Source organism: Talpa occidentalis, unplaced genomic scaffold (assembly GCF_014898055.3).
Source record: "Talpa occidentalis isolate TD23 unplaced genomic scaffold, MPIMG_talOcc4v2.1 talOcc4.9, whole genome shotgun sequence".
NCBI lineage: Eukaryota > Metazoa > Chordata > Mammalia > Eulipotyphla > Talpidae > Talpa > Talpa occidentalis.
In genome coordinates this window covers 491,168-510,722 of record NW_023605305.1, presented here as the reverse complement: position 1 = coordinate 510,722, position 19,555 = coordinate 491,168, and the positions used below count along the sequence as shown (strand labels likewise).

Below are 19,555 nucleotides of genomic sequence, written 5' to 3'. Positions count from 1 at the left end.
TGCGCCCGGCCAGAGGCGGCGCCCCCCTTCCCGCTGAGCGCGCGCTGCAACCCGCGGCCCTCCCCCTCCCCGCCGGGGGCCCGGCGCTCCCCGCGGGCCGTGTCGCCGCCCCGGCCCCGCCCCCGGCCCGCCGCCGCCCGCCCCCAAAAGGCCCCGCGCCGGACCCCCGGGAGCGGCGGGGAGGGAGGGGGCGCCGCGGGGGAGCGCGCGTCCGAGGCAGGCACCAGGCGCAAGGTCCGAGAAGGCCTTTATGGAACGCGCGCGCCGGGCGCCGGGCGCGGCTCACACGAAGATCGGGATGCGGTCGCGCACGGGCTGGCGGCAGATGGGGCAGGCGCTGAGCGCGGCGCCGCAGGGCGCGCACGCGCCGTGGCCGCACTGGAACACGAGGCGGATGTGGCTGTCGATGCAGATCGGGCAGGTGATGCGCTCCTCCATCTGCCGGTAGCGGCTCTGCAGCTCCTCCACCAGCTGGCGCGGCGGGCCGGGCGCGGGCGCCGCGGGGCTCAGCTCCGAGCCGTCTGCGGGGGCGGGGGGCGCGGGTGAGCGCGGGCGGGGGGCGGGGGCGCGGCCGGGCCGCCCCGCCCCGACCCACCTGGGCGCAGCTTCTTGCCGATGGCCGCCTGGCACCTGAGGCACTTCTTCATCCGGCGCGCGCACTCTGCGGGGGAGGGCGCGTTGGGCGCGGCCGCGCCCCCGCCCCCGGCCCCCCGCCCGCGCACTCACCCTCGCACACCGTGCGGTGCTGGCAGGGCGCGAAGAGCACCAGCGGCGCCGGCTCCGAGCACACCAGGCACTCGGCCGCCTCCGGGCCCGACGCCGCCGCCTCGCGCAGGGTCGTCTCGGCGGGGGGCGCGCCGCGCGCTAGCCGGGGGCGGGGGCCGCGCCCTGCCGCTCCCTGCGGCGAGGAGGGGCTGTCGTGACGGGCCGCGCCGCGCGGGGGGCGCGCCCGCCCGCCCGCCCGCCCCGCCCCCCGGGGCTCACCGGAAGCGCTGGGCGCAGCCCTGCAGGGCCTTGAGCGCGCGGCCCTCGGCGGCCAGGTCCAGCGGACTCCGCCCGCGGTGGCTGGTGCAGCCCACGTCGGCGCCCTCCAGCGCGAGGAAGCAGGCGACCGCCGCGCCCACGGTCAGCTCCGCGCCGCCGGGAGGCCCGCGGCCTGCAGCTGGGGGGCAGGCGCGTGAGCCGGCCGCCTGCACCCCGCGCCCTTCCCTCCCCGGCGGCCAGGAGCAGAATCCGGGCGCTGACCCCGCCGCGGTGACCGGGCCGGGGCCGCCGCGCCCCCGCGAGTGCTGGCCGCCTGGCCGTCAGCAGAGGCAGAGAAGGACCCGACTCAGCCGCGCGCGTCCTCACCCTGGACAGCAGCTGCACGGGCCCCGGGTCCCCCCCGGCCCCCTCAGCCACCAGGGGCAGCCGCTGGTGATGCCGCAGCGCCACGTGCAGGGCCGTGTCCCCCTCCTCGTCCTCCGCGTTGACGCTGCAGCCCGCGTCCACCAGCAGCGGCACCAGCCCCACGTGGGCCTGCAGCACGGCCAGGTGCAGCGGCGTCTGCAGCTTGCGGTTCCTGGCGTTCACGTCGCAGCGGCCCTGGGGGGGACAGCCTCAGCGACGCCCCCGCCCCGGCCCGCCCCCCGCCCCGCGCGCGCGCGCGCCCCGGTCGCCACCTCCCCGATGAGGATCTGGGCCACCTCCTGGTGGTTGTTGAGGGCCGCCAGGTGCAGCGCCGTGAAGCCGTCCTCCTTCTGGGCGTCCGCCAGCTGCCGCGCGCGCGCGAGGATCCTCCGGACGGCTCTGTGGGGGCAGGAGGGTGGGTCGCGGCCCGCGGCCCCCGGGCCGGCGGCCGCCCCCACTCACAGTGCGTGGCCCTTGAGGGACGCGTGGTGCAGCAGGGTGAAGCCCTGGCGGTTGGTGGCCGCGACGTCCACGCCGGGCGCCTCGGTGAGGACCTCCACGATGCGGCCGGCGCCGGGGCCCGCGGAGATGGCGCAGTGCAGGGGCGTGTCCGCGTGCGCGTCCTGCGGGGGGCGGCGGTCACCGGGCGCGGCGGCGGCGGGGCGCCGCGCGGAGCCGCCGCCCCGGACAGGCAGGGCCCGGACTCACGGGCAGGTTGACGTCGCAGCCGCCCTCGCACAGGACGCGCACCACCTCCAGGAAGCCCCTCTGCACCGCCACGTGCAGCGCCGAGCTGCGGCCGCCGTTGAGGGCGTCGGCCCGGCACCCGGCCCGCAGCAGCAGCACCCGCGCGCCTCGGGCTGGTTCCTGGGGGAGAGCACGTGGCAGGGGCGCTGCGCCCGCGGGCGCTCGGGCCGCCCCCGCGCTGCCCGCCCCCGGCCTCACCCCAGGGCCGCGTAGTGCAGGGCCGTGTTGCCCTCCTCGTCCGGCAGGTCCACGCCCGCGCGCGCCTGCAGCAGCAGCCGCGCCAGCTCCACCTGGCCCAGGTAGGCCGCCACCTGCAGCGCCGTGCGGCCCTGGTTCCTGGCGTCCACCTGCCGGGAGCGGGAGCGCCGGGTCAGCCCCGCCCTCTGCGCCTCCCCGGGGGCGGCGCGGGCGGCGGCGGGGCGGGGGGCGGGGGGGGGGGCGTCTCGCCTGCTCCGGGCGGCTGCGCAGCAGGTCCAGCGCCCGGGCCGTGTTGCCCAGCGCCGCCTCCACCACCAGCCGCCGGGGGGCTCCGGGTCGGACTTCTGGGCTCGCAGCTTGTCCAGGGCGACGCTCAGCGAGCCTGGGGGGTCTGGGTGAGACGTGGCCCGGGCGGCCCCCCGCCCCGCAGCCGCGCGCCGTACTTTTGTTCTCCCTGGCGCGCTCGGCCACGTCCAGGTTGGCGTCCTCCTCGGGCCGGTAGGCCACCAGGCAGGAGGGGCTGAAGGTCCACAGCTGGCCGCCGACCGCACACGCGCAGGTTCCCGTCTCCGAACACCTTCGCCACCTTCCCACGCGGCCCAGGGCCTGCGGGCGAGGGCGTCGGGCGAGGGCGTCAGGCGCGGCCTGTGCGCGGCGGGGGGCGCAGGGCGCCGGGGCTCACCGGGGCCATGTCGTCCGTCCACTCGCCGTGCCCCGCCTGCAGCCGCTTCACCGTGTCCAGGCCGTCGATCACCCGCACCACGTCGCCCACTCGGAAGGAGCGGGGGCTGAGAGAGGCGCGTGAGGGCGGCCGGGGGTCCTCCCCGAACCCCCCAGAGGCGAGGCGGCGGCCGGGCAGGCCCCGCCCACCCCGGGACTGGGCTGGGGAGCGCAGGCAGGTGGGGACAGTAGGCAGGAGGGGTCAGCCAGGACTGCCAGGGCCTTCCCTGCCCCTCGGGAGCCTTCGCCAGCCCGGGCCTCCCGACCCTGCCCCCACGAGGCACCTGGGCTGTGCCTGCTCCCTTGCGGGGCCTCCCCAGCCCAGGCAGGAGCTGCCCACCCCAGGTGCCCAGCCCCCTCTGGGCTCCTTGAGGCCTGGACCCCCTCCCTTGGAGACCCAGCCCCGCACCAGGCCCTTTCCCTTCCAGGCCGGAACAGGTCCTGCCCGGGGAGCAGGTGCGGAGCAGGGGGGGCTGGGCCCCCAGGCACCTCGGTGAGAGCCCCAGGGTGGGAGGTCGGCCCCTGCCCAGCACACTGGCCTCCGGAGGCGGCGGCGGCTGGGGGGCAGGTGGGCGGGGAGGGGCAGCGGCTCACCTCCGCCGCCCTGGGGGTCCGCCCGCCGTGGCCTTCCTGTGTCTCCCTGCGGGCATCTGTGTCCGGCGGACACTTGGCCTTGTCCCCGCGCGGGAAGGGCTGGCCGTCGGCGCTCACCCTGCGCTGCAGCTCGGCCGGCTTGCCGGGGCAGAGGCCGGGCTCAGGCGGTGCCTGCTGCCCCCCTCCCAGGCCCCGGCCAGCCCTTACCGAGCCTGGGAGGTGTCCTTGTAATAGAAGCCGCCGGCCGCCTCGCCCACACACTTGAGGTCCACCTTGCCCTTGTGGCCCACGCGGTACACGTTGGTGGTGCCGTCCGCCCAGGTCACGCTGGCCACGCTCCGGCCGGTCTCCACGTCCCAGCCGCGGATGTCCACCACGCGGCCCGGCTTGCCTTCCCCTCCTGAGAGGACCCCACAGCCGCTGAGCCAGGGCGCCCGCCCGCGGCCCCACCCCCAGGCCGCCCCACTCACCGTCCTGCGAGCCCCACTCCCAGTCGGGGCCTCGCACCACCTTTGCCCCCTGGAAGATGCCCCTCAGCGGGATCCGCGGGAGGCCCTGGCGGGGACTCAGTGCCACCCTGCAAAACAGGCAGGTCTGGGCCGAGGCGCGGTGGAGCCAGCACCCCGGTGTCCGCAGCCCCCCTCGGCCCTGCGTGGCGCCCCACACTCGCTCAGCCCAGGCCCTGCCAGGCCGGCAGCGGCGAGGGCTCCCCCCACGGGAAGTGCAGTGAAGGGGCGGGCTTGGCCCCAGGCACCCCAGCCGCTGTGGCCCTGCTCTCCTCCGGCCAGTGGGGAGCCGGCCCGGGGCGCGCCCCCCTCTGCTGGGCACTGGAGGTGCATGTCGGGGGCGCGAGGCCGACCAGGACCCAGCGCGGCGGCCCCCAGGCGTGGGGGTCGAGGGTCGGGGCGCTGAGCCGCTCGGGGCTTCTGGGCGCCCGCGGGCAGGGCCCGGGAGACTCCCCGGGGCGGGCGGGCTCACGGGCGCGAGTGGGCCGTCTCGTAGCGCTCGAAGGCGTGGCCCAGGTCGTGCCGGTCCTGCATGTAGCACTGCGAGCAGAGGTCGAAGTCGAAGCAGACGCGGCACTTCCAGCGCATGCCCCGCAGCCCGTGCTTCTTGCAGCAGTCGCAGATGATGTTGGGGTGGCGGACGCCTGCGGGGGGCGGCGGGGCGGGGCTCAGCGGGCGCCCTCCACGCGGCCCGGGCGCGCCCCCCGCCCCCCCGCGCGCACCGCCGCCGGGCGTTGTCGAAGAGCAGCAGGTCGTGCGCGCCCTGGTAGCCCGCGCGTGGTAGTTGGTGCGGGTGCCGTGGTCCCACTGCACGACCACCGTGCGGTCCGGCGTCGAGGGGCTGCCGTGGCGGCCGAGCTCCACCACCGTGCCCACGCCGCCCTCGCCGCCGTCCTGCTGGCCCACTTCCAGTCCACGCCGCGCACCACGCGCATGCCCACCTGCACGCCCGCCTGCGGGTCCGGGTCCATGCTGGGCGTGCGGACCTGCGGGGGAGGCGCGCGCGCGTCACGGGGCCCCCAAACCGGGGCACCAGCCCGCGGGGAGGCTCCCCTGCTGGGGTATCCGGGTCGCCCGCCGGGAGTCATCAGCGTGGGATGCTCCGAAGACGGTTGGGCGTGGCAGGGAGGCGGGAAAAGAGCCGCGCCCACCCGGGACACCAACCCCACGCGCGAGCCCCGGGGCGCGGACTGCGGGGACAGCCCCCCTCTCCGTGGACCCCGGCCTGCTGGCCAGGTGAGGCCCGATCCACAGCCCTGAAGAGACACAGCCACAGGTCAGCCCTGGCCCCCACAGGGGTCCACAGCAGCGTCCTGGGGGGACTGGTGGAGCTGATCCGCTCCCCAATTCCCATCTTAGGGAGCCAGGACAGGAGCGGCATAGCCCAGCCCCATCAGGAGGCCGGCAGCGGCGGGCAGCCGCCTAGGACCCCACGGCCAGCCAAGACGTTGCAACAGCTGCGTCTGAAGACGGGGGGAAGCGGGGGCCTCCCCTCAGCCTGGCTGTGCCCCCATGTGGCAGGACCACATCCAGGCACCCTCAGCGCTGCCAGAAGCAGGGTGACAGGGAGGCGGGGTACTGAGCAGACAGGGGTTGCTGCCAAGGGGCTGTGACCTGCCACCCCGTGGGTCCGGCCCAGGGCCAGGAGGACGCGGAGGGAAACCCCCCCCACACCCCCAGCTGGGCTCAGCACCCCCGGGCCCAACCGGCTCAGCCTGCGGGCGGGCAGAGGGTCACGGCCAGGCTCTGCCCCACTCCGGCTGCAGCAGGGGCGCCAGCGCAGCGGTCACCCTGCTGGGAAGCTCCGCCTCCAGCCAGGCGGGGAGGGGCCGGGCTCTCGGTCCACGTCGTCTGAGGACCAGGCCACGGCCTCCACCGTCGTCACTCGGCTGCCCAGCTCTGTGCTCTCGGGCCCCGAGGAGACGGGCTCCCCGCCGCAGCTGCGCCCCCAGGGGCCCATTCTGCCACAGACTGGTGAGGGCGGGGTGGGTCGCCAGCACCTCAGCCCCGTGCACGGTCCCGCGGCAAGCGGCTGCCGCAGGGCCGGGGCCTGCACCCAGCTCAGCCAGACCGGCCGGGCCCTCGCCCGCGCCGGGGGCGCACGAGCAGGTCGCTGCGGCGGGAGGGGTGAGCCCCGCACCCATCACCCTTCCAGCCGGCCCTCAGGCCGCGGCACCAGCACTCAGCCCCATGCCGGCCCCCCAGACGGAGCAGCCCCCCGGCCCCGCCGAGGGAGGCGAGGGCTCGGGCGGGAAGGGGCCCCCGGGGAGCGGCGGAATGCCCTCTGCCTGGGCGCGGGCCACGAGCCCCAGCACCGCCCCCCGGCCCGCGCACCCCGACCCGAGGCCAGGGGCAGGCGTCAGCCCCGCCGGGTCCAGGCGGCTCCTGGAGCAGCGGGCCGGTCGCAGGGCAGTCGCTCTGCCGGGAGGCGTCTCTGACCACGCGCCGCCTTCACAGCCACTATTTTTAGCGCCGCCACGTTCCCCAGGCGGCCGCGGAGCCACCCCAGGCTGTCCCCATGGGAACCCTCTGGCCACAGGCACGCTGCGGGTGGGCCCCTCGGCTGAGGCCTCACCTGTCTTCGCCTAGCGCAGTGGAGCAGCACCCCAGGGGACGCGGAGAACAGGGGGTCTGGCCCGCAGCCCCCCTCAATGCTCTTGGCCCTCCTGGCAGCACGTGGGGGCCCTGGCTCGGCCTGCCCGCGCCCCGCGTTCAGCCGGGACCTTCCATCTCTGCCCCCTCCCGGTCTGGCCTGACCCTCGGCCTGGGGCCAGCGCCAGGGGCTCCGGGTCAGGCCTCCCTCCGCCCCCAGGACCCTCAGCAGGCAGGGGGCTCGGGGTCAGGCCACAGCGAGGTGCGGGGTGCACTCACCTCAGCGAGGCCCACGCACAGCCGCTGTTCCCCACACCCGCGCGCTCAGCCCCAGACTCCGGGCTGGAACCGCGGCGCCATTGCCTGCCCTGCGGGCCGCGGGGGCCAGACTGGGGAAGGGGTTGGATGCAGCTTCCCGCCTTCAGCGCTCAGCGTCCCGGCCAGCGCCCAGCGCGCCTGCCGGCCTCTGTCCCGCTCCGCAGGGGCCTTGTCCCCACCCGCGACTCTCACAAGAAACTTGACAGCTGGCAGGGAGGCCCAGCAGGGCAGCCGGCCCGGGGCCACACTGTGGGCACAGCGGGCAGTGTCAGGGGTCACGGGCCACCGGCCGGGCCGGCTCTGGCTAAGCTCCGGGCAGACACCGTGGGGGGGGGGGGGCAGGCCCTGGGGGTAGGGTGCGCGCGAGACCCAGACACCCGCGCACCCCGGGGCGGGGACCACCTCCCCGCGCGGCCCGGGCTGGCCCCGGCCGGGGACATCAGATACTTGTTGCGTCTGGAGCAACAGGCCGGCGCGGGGTGGACGCGCTCGCGCTGGCGGGTCCTGGCCCGGAGCGGGGGGGGGCGCCCGCCGGCCTCTGACGTGGCGCGGCAGCACCCACGGGGCGAGCGCGGCGGCCCCGGCCCCGCCACCCCGCAGAGCCCGCCTGCCCTCGCGCGCGGCCGGGCCCAGGCTGCAGCCCCGCGGTCCCGAGCGCCGCGGCCCCGAGCGCAGGAGGCCCCGGCCCAGGCGGCAGCCCCGCGGCCCGGGGTCGGGCTCCCCGCGCGCCCCGATCCCGCCGCGCCGCCCGCCTCCGCGGCCCGCCGACCCTGCACTTGCCGGGAAGTTGGCGGGCCCGGCCCGGGCACAGCGCCGAGAGCGGCGGCGGCCCGCGGCCCCTCGCTGTCCGCCGCGCCCGCCGGCCAGTCGCTGCGCGCGAGGCCCGGCCGAGCTGCGGCTGTTCGGAGCCCCCCGCGCTGGGGCTCCAGGGCCGCCGCGCCGCCGGCCGGGAGTCGTAGTTCGCCGCCCGCCGAGGCCGGCAACGGGGGGCGGGTCTGAACCACAATTCCCAGGAGGCCGCGCGGCGTGCGCACGGCGAGGGGCGGGCTCTTGCGGTTCGGGGCCGCCGCCGCCTCGCGCGTGACCCGCTCCGTCAGGGCGGGGGGGCGGGCCTGCAGGCGCGCGGACGCGTCCCGTTGCCCCGGAGACGGGGGCGGCGTCGGGCCGCGGGGGCTGGCGCGGGGGGGCGGCGTCCGGGCCGCGCGGTCTGAGGCCTCCCCGCGCGTCCCTCCTCGGCGGGCCCGGGACGCGCCCACGCGGGTGCGCGGCGCGGCGCGGCCGCCGGGGCCCGTGGACTCCGCGCCTGGGCCGCGCGCCCCGTCGCCGGCGGAGGGTCAGGCTGGCCCGGCCGGGCGCCCGCGGCCCGGTCCGGCTCCAGCGCGGCGAACGCGAACGCAGGGCCGCGGCCAGGGGGGCTGGGCCCGGGGGCGCCGCCGCCCCACACCCGCGGCCGCCCCCAGGGCCAGCGGCGGGGACGCAGGGGCCGCCGCGCGCCCGCCCACCGTCCGCCGGCCGGGGCGTCGGGGCTCAGCGGGGCCCTCCGGGCTCACCCCCACCGGGGCCCTGGGGGGGGGGCACCGCCGGGCGACCACGTGTTCTGAAGGCCTCGGGGTGGCGGCCGCACGCCCCAGGCGCCCAGCAAGGGCTCAGGGACGTCATGTGGACGGTGCCCTGGGGGACCCAGGGCTACTGAGCAAGAGGCCGGCGGAGGCGGCGGGGGGCGCCCCGGCGCCTGCACCCCCGCGAGTAAGCGACGACGAGCGGGGCCGCCTGTGGCTGACACGCCCACGCGCAGCTGGAAGCAGCAAGAGCGCGGAGCCGTCCCGCGAGACAGGACACGGGGAGACGCCGCTCTTGGTGGGGGGGCCCCGGCCACAGGAGGGGCTCCCCGGCACCCGCTACTTCCAAGGCGCAGAGCCCGGCACCCCCCACGGCCACCCTGAGGGGCGCGCGGCCGCTGGTGCCCTTCCCGACGGCCAGCCCCGCGGGGGAGACGGGCGCCCTGCGGCGGGGAGCGGGTCGGGCCGCGGGGACCTTTGCCGGGCGCGGTGCTGCTCCCGAGAGCGCGGCCCTGTTACTTCGTGGACAGCAGGGGGCGCCCTCGCCAGGGGGGTAGCAACGAGTCATTTTCGGACTTCTTTGAAATTCGGGTTTTTTTAAAGAGATTTATTTATTGGGCCTCCCCGGTGGCGCAGCGGTTGAGCGCTGGGCTGCGAAGCTGCCCGCGGCCTCTGCGGCGCCGGTTCGATCCCCGGCTGCTCCCCGGCCACCGGAGGAGGGTCCCGCATGGCGCGCAGACCTCTCCTGCCGCCCGCTGCTCCCCTCAGCAGTGTCCTTCGGTTCCTCTGCCTGCTCTGCTCCCCGCTCTGGCTCTGGGGAATCCTCTCACCCTCCCGCGCTTCTGACTGTGCCCGGTGCTTGTATAAATAAATACATGAATCTTTTTTAAAAAATAGTAAAATAAAATGACCTGTCAATAAAGTTTCATTTTACATTAGAGAGAAAAGGTGGTTATAATTCACACCAGAAAGGCAAGTCTCTGGCAGATGAAGGGGTGGAGGCCCCATGTCAAGGGAGCAGCCCACTCAGACCCGACAGGCCCAGCAGGGGCCCCAGCCAGGCCCTGGGCACGGGAGAACCTACTGCCAGCGAAGGCGGATCCGGGCCATAGGCCTCACGTAGGACAAATCCGTGCTGACTGCGGTGATAAGCAAGGGAGGGGCTCCACGTGAAAGGGGGCCTTGCTGCCCAGCTGGACCGCCAGGGCCGGGTGGGCGGGACACACACACACACACACACAGCCGGAATCTGGGAGAGGGAGCCCGGCTGTCCCAAGGCCATGTCCAGGGGGCCACAGTGGGGACACCAGCACCTGCCCTCATGCACCCCCTGGAAGGAGCCAGCGCGTATGAGGCTGGGGCGCCGGGTGGCCCTCCTCGCCCAGGCCCAGCCTTCGGGCGCAGCACCCAAGTCAGCTCCCACCTCTGCTGCAGCGGCCAGCGGTGGTGGGCGCCTGGGGTTCTGGCTGCAGAACCACCACAGGCCAGAGCAGAGGACTGGGGGGCAGCCCCTCCAGGGTCCCGCTTTCAGAGCTTTGAGTGGCGCAGGGAGACACTGTGTGGAGAGACGCTGCGTGAAGCCACAGTCTCACATACCACAAACTCAGGCCGCGGTGCAGGCTGACCACCTTGCTGCAGCTGGACGCCGGCATGGCGCGGGGGGGGCTGCGCAGCTGCGCCATGCTGAGGAGGGCGGTGGGGCGGGGCGCAGGCACTGTGCCAGGGCCACCACAGAGCCACAGGACAAGGCGGACGGTGGGCCCAGGGCACCAACGACAAAAGCAAGCACAAGCGAGGATGCCTCGTGCTGCCCGACAGCCGGAGCCCTCAAGTCTGGTCAGGAGTGGACGGGTTGGACACGGGTGGCTCAGCAGGGCCCGGGTGGCCCGGGGAGGACCGGGGTGCCACTCGCCGGCGCCCACCCGGCCGGGAGCTGGCCGCCTCTGCGCGGAGCTGGGCGCGCGACTGGTCACGTTGGGCTGGCCGGGAACATGGGGGTGGCCAGCGTCATGACGCCGGGCTGCTCCGCTTGGGTCACGGTGTCCAAGCCGGGGACGGAGCAGCGGGCAGGCCCGCTGGCCCCTGCTCTCGCCCCTCCAGGTGGGGAGCCCGGGCCCGGCAAGGCATGGGGCCCTCCGGCGTGTCTCCGCGCGCGGCGCTTCCCGCCACCTCACGGCGCTCCGGCGCCCCGGGTTCTGGGCGTTGGCCTGGCCAGGGGGCTGCGGAGGCTGTCCTGAGCCAGGTGGCTGGGCCGCTGACGGGGCGTTGCTGGCGGCCAGGGTCTGGGGGGCAGAAGTGGTGGGTGCGCCCCTCCCCGAAGTGCTGTCCGCCAGGCGGGCTTGCCGGGCGCTGTCCGCTTGTCCAGTGCGGACCCCCGTCCTGCGGGGACCGGGCCGACCCAGGGCCAGATGGGGGAGGCGGGCGGAGGGGGAGCCCCCGTCCCTGGAGCTCAGCCTAAGCCGCTGGGCCCCGGTCAGCGGGACGGCCCAGAAAACTCCCCCCCTCGCCTGCCGCGCCCGGCCAAGGGGGGCGGCCCGCGCGCCCCGCGCGTTCCCGGGGCGCCTCGGCGGGGAGCAGCGCGCGGGCGGCGGCGGGGAAGCCGCGGCGGAGCGCCGGGGCGGGCCGGGGCCCGAGGGGCGCCCCCGGCGAGCGGCGGGGCGCGGGGCGCCGGCGCCGGCCCGGCGAGGGTTAAGGGGGGCGGGGCGCGGGGCGCGGGGGCGGGTCGGAGCGGGCGCGGGGAGGGCGCGGCGCGCGGGGCCGGCGCGGGGCGCGGCGGCGGCGGCCCGCGTGACCCAGCGCCCGCGCCCGCGAGCCCGCGCCCGCCGCGCCGGCCCAGCCGCAGGATGCGCGCCCCGCCGCTGCTGCTGCTGCTGGCCGCCTGCGCGCCGCCGCCCCGCGCCGCGGCCGCCCCGACGCCGGCGGGCTGGGAGCCGGCGGCCGACGCGCCCTGGTGCCCCTACAAGGTGCTGCCCGAGGGCCCCGAGCCGGGCGGCGCGCGCCTGTGCTTCCGCAGCCCCGCGCGCGGCTTCCGCTGCCAGGCGCCCGGCTGCGCGGCGCACGCCTCGGCCGGCCGCTCGCTGCGCGCCAGCGTCCTCCGCAACCGCAGCGTCCTGCTGCAGTGGCGCCTGGCGCCGGCCGAGGCGCGCCGCGTGCGCGCCTTTGCGCTCAACTGCTCGTGGCGCGGCGCCTACACGCGCTTCCCCTGCGAGCGCGTGCTGCTCGGCGCGGCCTGCCGCGACTACCTGCTGCCCGGCGTGCACGACGGCGTGCGCTACCGCCTGTGCCTGCAGCCGCTGCCGCCGCCCGCCGCGCCCGAGCCCGCCGCGCCCGCCGAGTGCGTGGAGTTCGCCGCCGAGCCGGCCGGCATGCGCGAGATCGTGGTGGCCATGACGGCGGTGGGCGGCTCCATCTGCGTCATGCTCGTGGTCATCTGCCTGCTGGTGGCCTACATCACCGAGAACCTCATGCAGCCCGCCTTCGGGCGCCCCGGCCCGCGCCGCCAGCCCTGAGCGCCGGCCGCCCCCCGCCCGGGCTCGCCCCCGCGCCTCCCCCCTGCGCCCCGCCGGCCCCCCAGGCGGCCCCTGCCGCGGGACTGCAGCTTCGGGCTGACGCGGGGGCCCCGCCCGGGGACAGAGCCGCCTCCAGCCCAGCCCTCGCCCGCCCCGTCGTCCTGAGCGCCGCTGGCCGCTGGGGGCCCCGCAGAGCCTGTCCCGCCCCCTCCGCCTGGGCTTAGGTTAGCTTTGTGCCTTAGGATCACCCGCGCAGGAGCCAGCCCCTGCCCCGCTCCCGGGGCTCTGCGCCCAGACCAGCGGCCCGCCGCGCCCTGGCCAGTGTCGCTCCAGCCCCCCTCAAGCTTTGCAGGAACGCCGGACGCCGCGGAGGTGGCGCCACGGGCGGGCCGGCCACAGACGTGCAGGGTGAGTGCCCTCTGCCCTGCGGCCCTGGCCCCGGCTCTGGCCCTGGGCCGCGGGGCTGGCGGGAGGGAGGCCCCGACCTGAGGGCACAGGGTGGGGCCGGGCGCAGCTGAGTGTCCCTTCGTCTGGGTTCCAGGCCTCCCCTGACCGCGGCGCACTGCCAGACTCTGGAGATGGGGGCCGGGGCCCTGGACGGAAGACCGCGCCCTCCCTGCTGACCGCGCCCCCTGGACACCCAGCACCAGGCGTGGCGGGCGCTGGGCTGGAGCCACGGACTGGGACGCCCTGGGCCCGGCACCCCCTCCCCAGTAGCGCCCTGGGCCGGCCAGGGCCCACCGCCCACTCCCTACCTCTGTGCCCTCGCTCTGCCACCCTGGTGTGCGCTGGCCAGGCGCAAGCCAGGCCCCAGTGTCGAAATGTCCATCTGCCCATCGTTCTCAGACCAGAACCATGGTCTTGTGTGCTTCTTGGGAAGGCGGGGGTGGAGGGAGGGAGTAGGGGGCGGGGGTGGGGGGCAGGGGTGGGGGGCAGGGGTGGGCCCCACCTCTTAGCTTTGCCTGCTCGCGTGGGGTTGGCAGAGGAATGGGCAGGGTGTCCCCTCTGACCTGCGGTGGGGGGGCAGCGCCCGCGGGGCGGCGTTGGGGAGGGCAGGAGGCGAACAGCGTGTCCCCGGGCCCAGCTGACCTTGGCCTGGAGCAGAGGTGACCCTGAGAGCGAGGCCAGCCGGGCGGTCTGCCGCAGCCGTGACTCGCCCCCGAGGGCACTGCGGCCGGGAAGTGGGGGCTCCCGGTGAGCCAGGCGCCGGGCGTGCGTGCGGGGTGCGGGTGCCCCCACAGGCGGAGGCAGGGGGCGTGGGCAGCCCCTCTGTGCAGGGTGGACCCTGAGTCCGAGACGGCTCAGCGCCAGGGCCAGTGTGCGGCTCCCTGAGGCCAGCTCTCCCTGCCCCAATTTGGAGTGTGTTTTTTTGCTAGAAGGGCTGGGGTGCAGGCCAGAGACGGGGGGTGAGGGGGCTCCCCAGAGAGAGTGGGGAGCAGAACAGGCGTATCCCCTGAAACACACTGCTGAGGGGCAGCGGGAGACAGGCGGGGTCAGCTGTGCCCTGCGGGTCAGCTCCTGGCCGGGGTCGCACTCAGGCCTCGGTGGTGACACCGGACACTGACCCCAGCCCCGAGGGGCCCGTGGGCCTGTCAAGTGGGTAAAGCCACAGCCGCCAGCCCCACCTTCTCCAGGGGGTTCTGGCCTCCGGCTGGGCCGGGGCAAGCTGACCTTGGGGCTGCATGAGGGGGCTGAGCAGCGGCCAGCGCGCGGCCTGACCGGGAACCTGCCTGGAGGTGGACGCCGGGGCTTCTGCTGAGCTCGGCCGCACCTTCCTCCGAGGAGCCCTGCCGCGCCCCCCCCCCCCCCGCCCCGGGCAGGTGCTTCTGCTCCACGCGGCCCGTCGCTGAGAGGACGGACGTCTGGTCTGGGGCCCCTGCCTGGGCCTCCTGCTGGGGCGCTCCCGGCAACACCCCCGCCTCCCGGGTGTCCCTGCGCGCCGAGCTCGGGGGCCGAGCGGCTGGTCGGGCCTCGGCTGCCTAGCGCGCGAGGCGGCCACCGTCAGGAGGCCTGAACGGGGGAGGGTGGTGAGCCGTGCCGGACCCCGCTGCGGGACGCTCCTCAGGCCCGCCGGGGCCGCCCAGCTCGCCTGGGTGCAGGACCCGCAACGCGCAGAGAGCAGCCCCGGGGCCGGCCGAGGGGCGCCTCTGCACGGGCAGCTGGGTGGGGTCACGGTGCTCCTCAGGCGCCGCTGGGGACCGCGGCCCGGGGCGTGAGTTTGGCCGCTCAGGCCTGAGTCTGGAGGGTCCTTCGACCTGCTGCGGGACAGGGAAAGGGGCGCCCCCGACCCCCAAGGCCACCGGCTCCAGAGAGCAAGTGCCGCGGCGGCGTCGAGGCCAGACAGACGGTCAAGGAAAGGCGCGCCGGCCGCGCTAGCGGGCGGGACAGAGGCCGCTGGAGTCCGCGCCGGGCGCGTGACGTCACCTGTCCCGTCGTGGGTCCGTGTCCACCAGACGGGGCGGCCCCGGGAGCTGCCCCGGCCCACGGCCCCTGCTGCGGGCGCCCTCGGGAGCGGGGCAGACGGACAAGTCTGGGAGGCAAAGAGCAACATCCACATCAAGACAGAAGCTGCCCGGGCCCCTCCCCACGGGCCTCGCCCGCGTCTGCCCGGGCCGGCCGGGACCAAGGAGCCGGCGCGGCTTCTCCACGGCCCGAGCGGGGTGTCCCCCTCCAGGCTCCCGCGCCCCATCCCCTGCCTCCTCCCCCGGCTCCTCGCCCGCCTCCCTCCTCCCGGCTCAGCTCCACCCTCCCTTGGCTGGAGCAGGGGACCTGGAACCTCCCCTTGCCTTGAGCCCGCCTGTCACAAGCCGTCCGGGGAGGCCAGAGCCCCGGGGCTCTAGCAGGCCTCCGTCCCGTCCCGCCGGCCACGCGCAGGAGCACAGCCTGAGGGCCAAGGGCGCGGGTCCCTCTGAGGCCAGCAGGCGTGGCCGCGCTCCTGCCCGCCGGTGGTGACGCCGGTGTCCCTCCCCGACAATAGACCCGGCCTTTCAAAATGTAGGAAAACCCCCCAGAAGCTGCAGAAGAGGTGGGTGGCCCTTGGCCGGTGCCGCCAGCGCGGGCAGCTCTGCAGGGGCAGAGGCCAGCCTGCCGCTCCCGGCGCTGCAGGCAGAGACCGTGGGCGCCGCGCCATCCCCTGGGTCCCGCTGGAGGGGCACCAGGTGCCGTCGCCTCCGGCCCCACTGAGCCCGCTCCGGCCGTGGCTCTTTGGGGTGCACCAGCGCATGAGCCTGCTGGGCCTCAGGACAGAGCCGGGGGCAGCACTGGGGCTCTCCCCTTGGCGGGGGACGCCTGGACGGGGCGGGGCGCGCAGGGGCCGGCCGTCGCCCTCCTCTGGGCGGGCTGACTCCTCGGAGGAGACCAGGCGGTGAGCTGGCCGGTGCTCAGGGGCTCCGCTCAACGCGCGAGGATTGGAAACGCCCGTCGGGTGGGCAGCCTGAGGGGTCGAAGAGAGAGGCCGAGCAGGCGCCAGTTGACCCAGCGGGCGCCCGGGAGGGCTCGGCCCCTGCAGGTGTCCAGGCCCCGGGCCTGGCCCGGAGCCTCCCCAAGCGCCGGCGCCGCGGGGGAGCCCGGGACCCGGGAGCCGCCCTCGGGTCTGACGGGGCGCGGGGCCAGCGCCGGCCCCGTCACCGTCCGCCACCCTTGGTCTGGGGCCGACAGGGGCGACGGGGCCGAGGCCGGGAGGCGGCCCGAGGCGCGCGCCCCGAGGCCGGAGAGCGACACCCCGCGGCCGCCTGGGCCCGGCTGCCCACGGGGCAGAGGACACGGCCCCGGGGTCTCCGCGCGGCGCAGCCCACACACGGGGAGCCGGCGCCCGCGGCGGCCACGGCGGGGGGCGGGGGGCCGGCGGGGGGCGGCGGGGTGCGGGGGGCCGGCGGGGGCGGCGGGGGCGGCGGGGGGCGGCGGGGGGCCGGCGGGGGCGGCGGGGGGGCCGGCGGGGGCGGCGGGGGCGGCGGGGGCGGCGGGGGGCGGCGGGGTGCGGGGGGCCGGCGGGGGGCGGCGGGGTGCGGGGGGCGGCGGGCGGCGGGGGCGGCGGGGGGCGGCGGGGGCCGGCGGGGGCCGGCGGGGGCGGCGGGGTGCGGGGGGCCGGCGGGGGCCGGCGGGGGCGGCGGGGCGGCGGGGGGGGGCGGCGGGGGGCGGCGGGGTGCGGGGGGCCGGCGGGGGCCGGCGGGGGCCGCTCTCTCGGCTCCGCGGCGGGTCCGGGCGGCCGCGGCTCCTCGGAGCCCTTGCAGGTAACGGGCGCGTCCTGGGTCAGGAAAGGACCAATCAGGTGCGAGATCTGAGCTGACTGGTACAAAATGGTCCAATCAGCCACAGGATTAAAAAATGGTCCAATCAGACGTGAGCCCACACGGGCCAGGGCCGGCCGCGCCGGGGCGGGGGGTCGCCGCCGGCACCCCTGAAGGGGGAAGGGTGGGGCCTTGGAAGGAGGGGGGAAGGGACGACTCGGTTCCTGGCCTCGGAAGCACGAGGAAGAGCAGCGTCCGGCGGCCGCCGTCCGCGGGGGAGAGAAGCCGAGTCTCTGCAGGGACGGGGCCTCCGTCCCGTCTCCCCGCGGCCTGAAGGGACCCCGAGGCCCGGGCCTGGGTCTCCAAGAGCTGCTCGTCGCCGGCGTCGCCCAACAACTGCCAGGAGCTCCTCACACTGGGGGTGTCTGACACCGCCCCGGGGGGGCCCGCAGCGACCATCCCTGCCGGCCAGGGCTGCCCAGCACCCTGGTGACCGGTGGGGACCAGCACGGACGCTCTCCGGGTGGGGCAGCCGCCCCCGGGGGCCACAGTGCCTCTTTGTCTCCCTGTTTGTAAGAGACACCCCGAGGCGCTGGAGCCCGAGGCCCCTGCCGCGGGGCGTCCTGTCACTACAGTCCCAGGTTTTGCTTTTTGGTCTTTGGGCTCCCGGAGGCTCTAGTCTAGAGATGTCCCAGCCTCCCATTGAGCCTCCCGCCCTGCTGGCTCCGTCTGCCCCTATCTCACCACCTTGGAGAGCTGCCCACCGCTGCTCATGGTGTGGCCTCCCGGTGCCCTTGCCTCTGCTGTGGTCTGGGCCAGCACCCAATGCCGTCTGGCCTGGCCCTCAGCCGTGGCCGTGGCTGCTGTGCCACCTCAGCACGTAGTGCCTGAAAGGTTCGGCGCGGTGGAGAACAGGAGCCAGGCTAACTTTCTCAAAGGAAGGGAAAATTTATTGCGCCCCAGGCGGACCTCGCAGACCCAAGGTGGGCGGCAGTGAAGCGCGCGTTGTCAGGGGAGGCAGGCTTTTATAGGGTGAGGAGAGGTCAGGTGGGAAACTGGGTTCCTATGGTGTGAAAAGATTTGTAGGGTGGGGGGACTTTCTTCGTCTGAGAAAAGATTTGCAGGGAGGGGGGAGGTTCCTTGTCTGAATCCTCTAGGCAGGCTTCCACATTCCTGTTCCCCGGTGGGCTGCCTGGTGGGTTTTTGCATTCCGGCCTCCTGCATGGACCTTTCAGTGCCCACCTTGGCCCTGAGCAAGCTGATTTACTGTGCTGGGGGGTGCAGGGGCGGCAGCCCCCTTCCAAGGAGGCTGGGCTCAGCCTGGGGTGCTGCGTTGTCTCTTCTCTGGGTTCGTGGCTCGCCCCGGCTCCTGGGCAGAACTGCTCTTGCACACACAAGCTGTGCCAGCAGCCTGTCCAAGGCTTCACATTTTTTCCCCAATGACCTCATTTTTCCAAAAACATCCACTTTCCTAATGCAAGGCCCTTTTTCATGACTTCCAGCTTATTTTATTCAGTGGAAAAATGGACTTGTTTTCTGGGCACGTCTCTCTGGCTGGCCAGCCGTCTTTGTCTGGGGGACGCTGTGCCCTTCTCTTTCCTCCATAAAGCCCTGAGTCTGTGTGTGGGTCACTCTGCTCTACTCTCTCAGTCACGGGCTTTTCCTTGGCCAGAAGCTACCTGTTCTGTTCCCCGCTCTGACTTGTAAGGCCTCTCACTCCCCGCACCTCTGGCCTAGGCCCCAGTTCCTTTTTTTTTTTAAAGATTTATTTGCAAGGACCTCCCCGGTGGCGCAGCGGTTGAGCGCTGGGTTGCGAGGCTGCCCGCAGCCTCCGCAGCGCCGGTTCAATACCCGGCTGCTCCCTGGACACCGGAGGATGATCCCACATGGTGCGCAGACCTCTCCTGCCGCCCGCTGCTCCCCTCAGCAGTGTACTTAGGTCCTTCTGCCTGCTCTGCTCCCCCTTCTGGCTCTGGTGAATTCTCTCACCCTCCCGCGCTTCTGACTGTGCCCAGTACTTGTATAAATAAATAAAAATAAAATCTAAAAAAAAAAACCAAACAGGGATAAAACAAGCACAAAAAAAATTATTTATTTGCTTTTACAAGAACCAGGGTACAGGCCAGATGTGCGGGAGGATGAGAGGACTCACCAGAGACAGTGGGGAACAGAACAGGCAGACTGACTGAAATACACTGCTGAGGGGAGTAGCGGGGAGACAGGAGAGAGGTCTGCTGTGTCATGTGGGAATCTCCCTGGCCGGCTGGGAATTGAACCTGCGCTGCAGAGGCCGCAGACAGCTTCATGGCGCGGCGCTCAACCTGCTGCACCACTGGAGAGGACCTCCTTTATTTTCTTAAAGATTTTTGTTTATTTATGCATACAAGAACGGGGCTGTAGGCCAGAAATGCGGGGGTGAGAGGAATCACCAGAGACAGAGTGGGGAGCGGAACAGGCAGATCCACTGAAACACACTGCTGAGGAGAGCAGCGGGGAGACAGGAGAGGTCTGCTGTGCCCTGTGGGTGGGTAGCTCCTTGGATGAGGATTGAACTTGTGCTGCAGTGGCTGTGAACAGCGTCATAGGTTGCGTCTTAACCCCTTGTGCCACCAGGGAGGCCCTGCAGTGCTAATTATTATAACCTTGTATTGTCATGTCTGCAGGGTGAGTCTCCCACATTTCACTTTTATTTTTTTTTAAGTTATTTACTTATGCATATAAGAGCTGGGGTATAGGCCAGAGGTGTGGGGGTTGAGAGGATCCACCAGAGACAGAGCCAGGAGCAGAGCAGGCGGAGCCTCTGAAATACACTCCTGAGGGGAGCAGCGGGGAGATAAGAGAGGTCTGCTGCGCCCTGTGGGTCAGCTCCTTGGCCTGGGATCGAACTCGTGCTGCAAAGGCTGTGGATTGCTTCATAGGCTGATCCTTAACCCCTGCACCACCAGGGAGGCCCTTCACTCTTTTATAATGACAGACTCTGCTTCCAACCCAGACTAAGCAGGGACCAGAATTACCCTCCTCCTGAAACAACTAAAGGCATGAAAGATATGCAAACGGACAGTTGCCAGTGCTGTGGCTACAACACACTGAAGGACTGTGAACCTGAGAAAGGGAGCAGTGGGTTGGGCACCTACAGCTTACTGCACAGTTTTAGAGGGAGGAGGGGGCTGCACCTCATGTTCACAGCAGCTTTACTG

At 74.1% G+C, this 19,555-nt stretch overlaps 2 protein-coding genes across 2 annotated transcripts; one reads left to right on the top strand and one right to left on the bottom strand.

The window, feature by feature from the left end:
- Positions 1-242: 242 nt before the first annotated feature.
- Positions 243-6,196, bottom strand: MIB2 (MIB E3 ubiquitin protein ligase 2). Its single transcript, XM_054691088.1, is given in 24 exon segments — positions 243-521; positions 596-661; positions 727-898; positions 966-1,147; positions 1,150-1,162; positions 1,351-1,584; positions 1,662-1,788; positions 1,852-2,012; positions 2,098-2,240; positions 2,243-2,256; positions 2,335-2,483; positions 2,584-2,654; positions 2,657-2,716; positions 2,778-2,883; positions 2,885-2,928; positions 2,931-2,940; positions 3,017-3,211; positions 3,649-3,807; positions 3,846-4,048; positions 4,119-4,225; positions 4,627-4,821; positions 4,877-4,932; positions 4,935-5,056; positions 5,059-6,196. Coding segments are annotated over 24 exon segments (3,012 nt in total). The 5' UTR covers positions 5,243-6,196; the 3' UTR covers positions 243-282.
- Positions 6,197-11,361: 5,165 nt separating this feature from the next.
- Positions 11,362-12,146, top strand: FNDC10 (fibronectin type III domain containing 10). The gene has a single exon (XM_037498163.1). It carries the CDS (start codon positions 11,467-11,469, stop codon positions 12,130-12,132), a length of 666 nt encoding a protein of 221 aa, XP_037354060.1. The 5' UTR covers positions 11,362-11,466; the 3' UTR covers positions 12,133-12,146.
- The last annotated feature ends 7,409 nt before the right edge of the window (positions 12,147-19,555 follow it).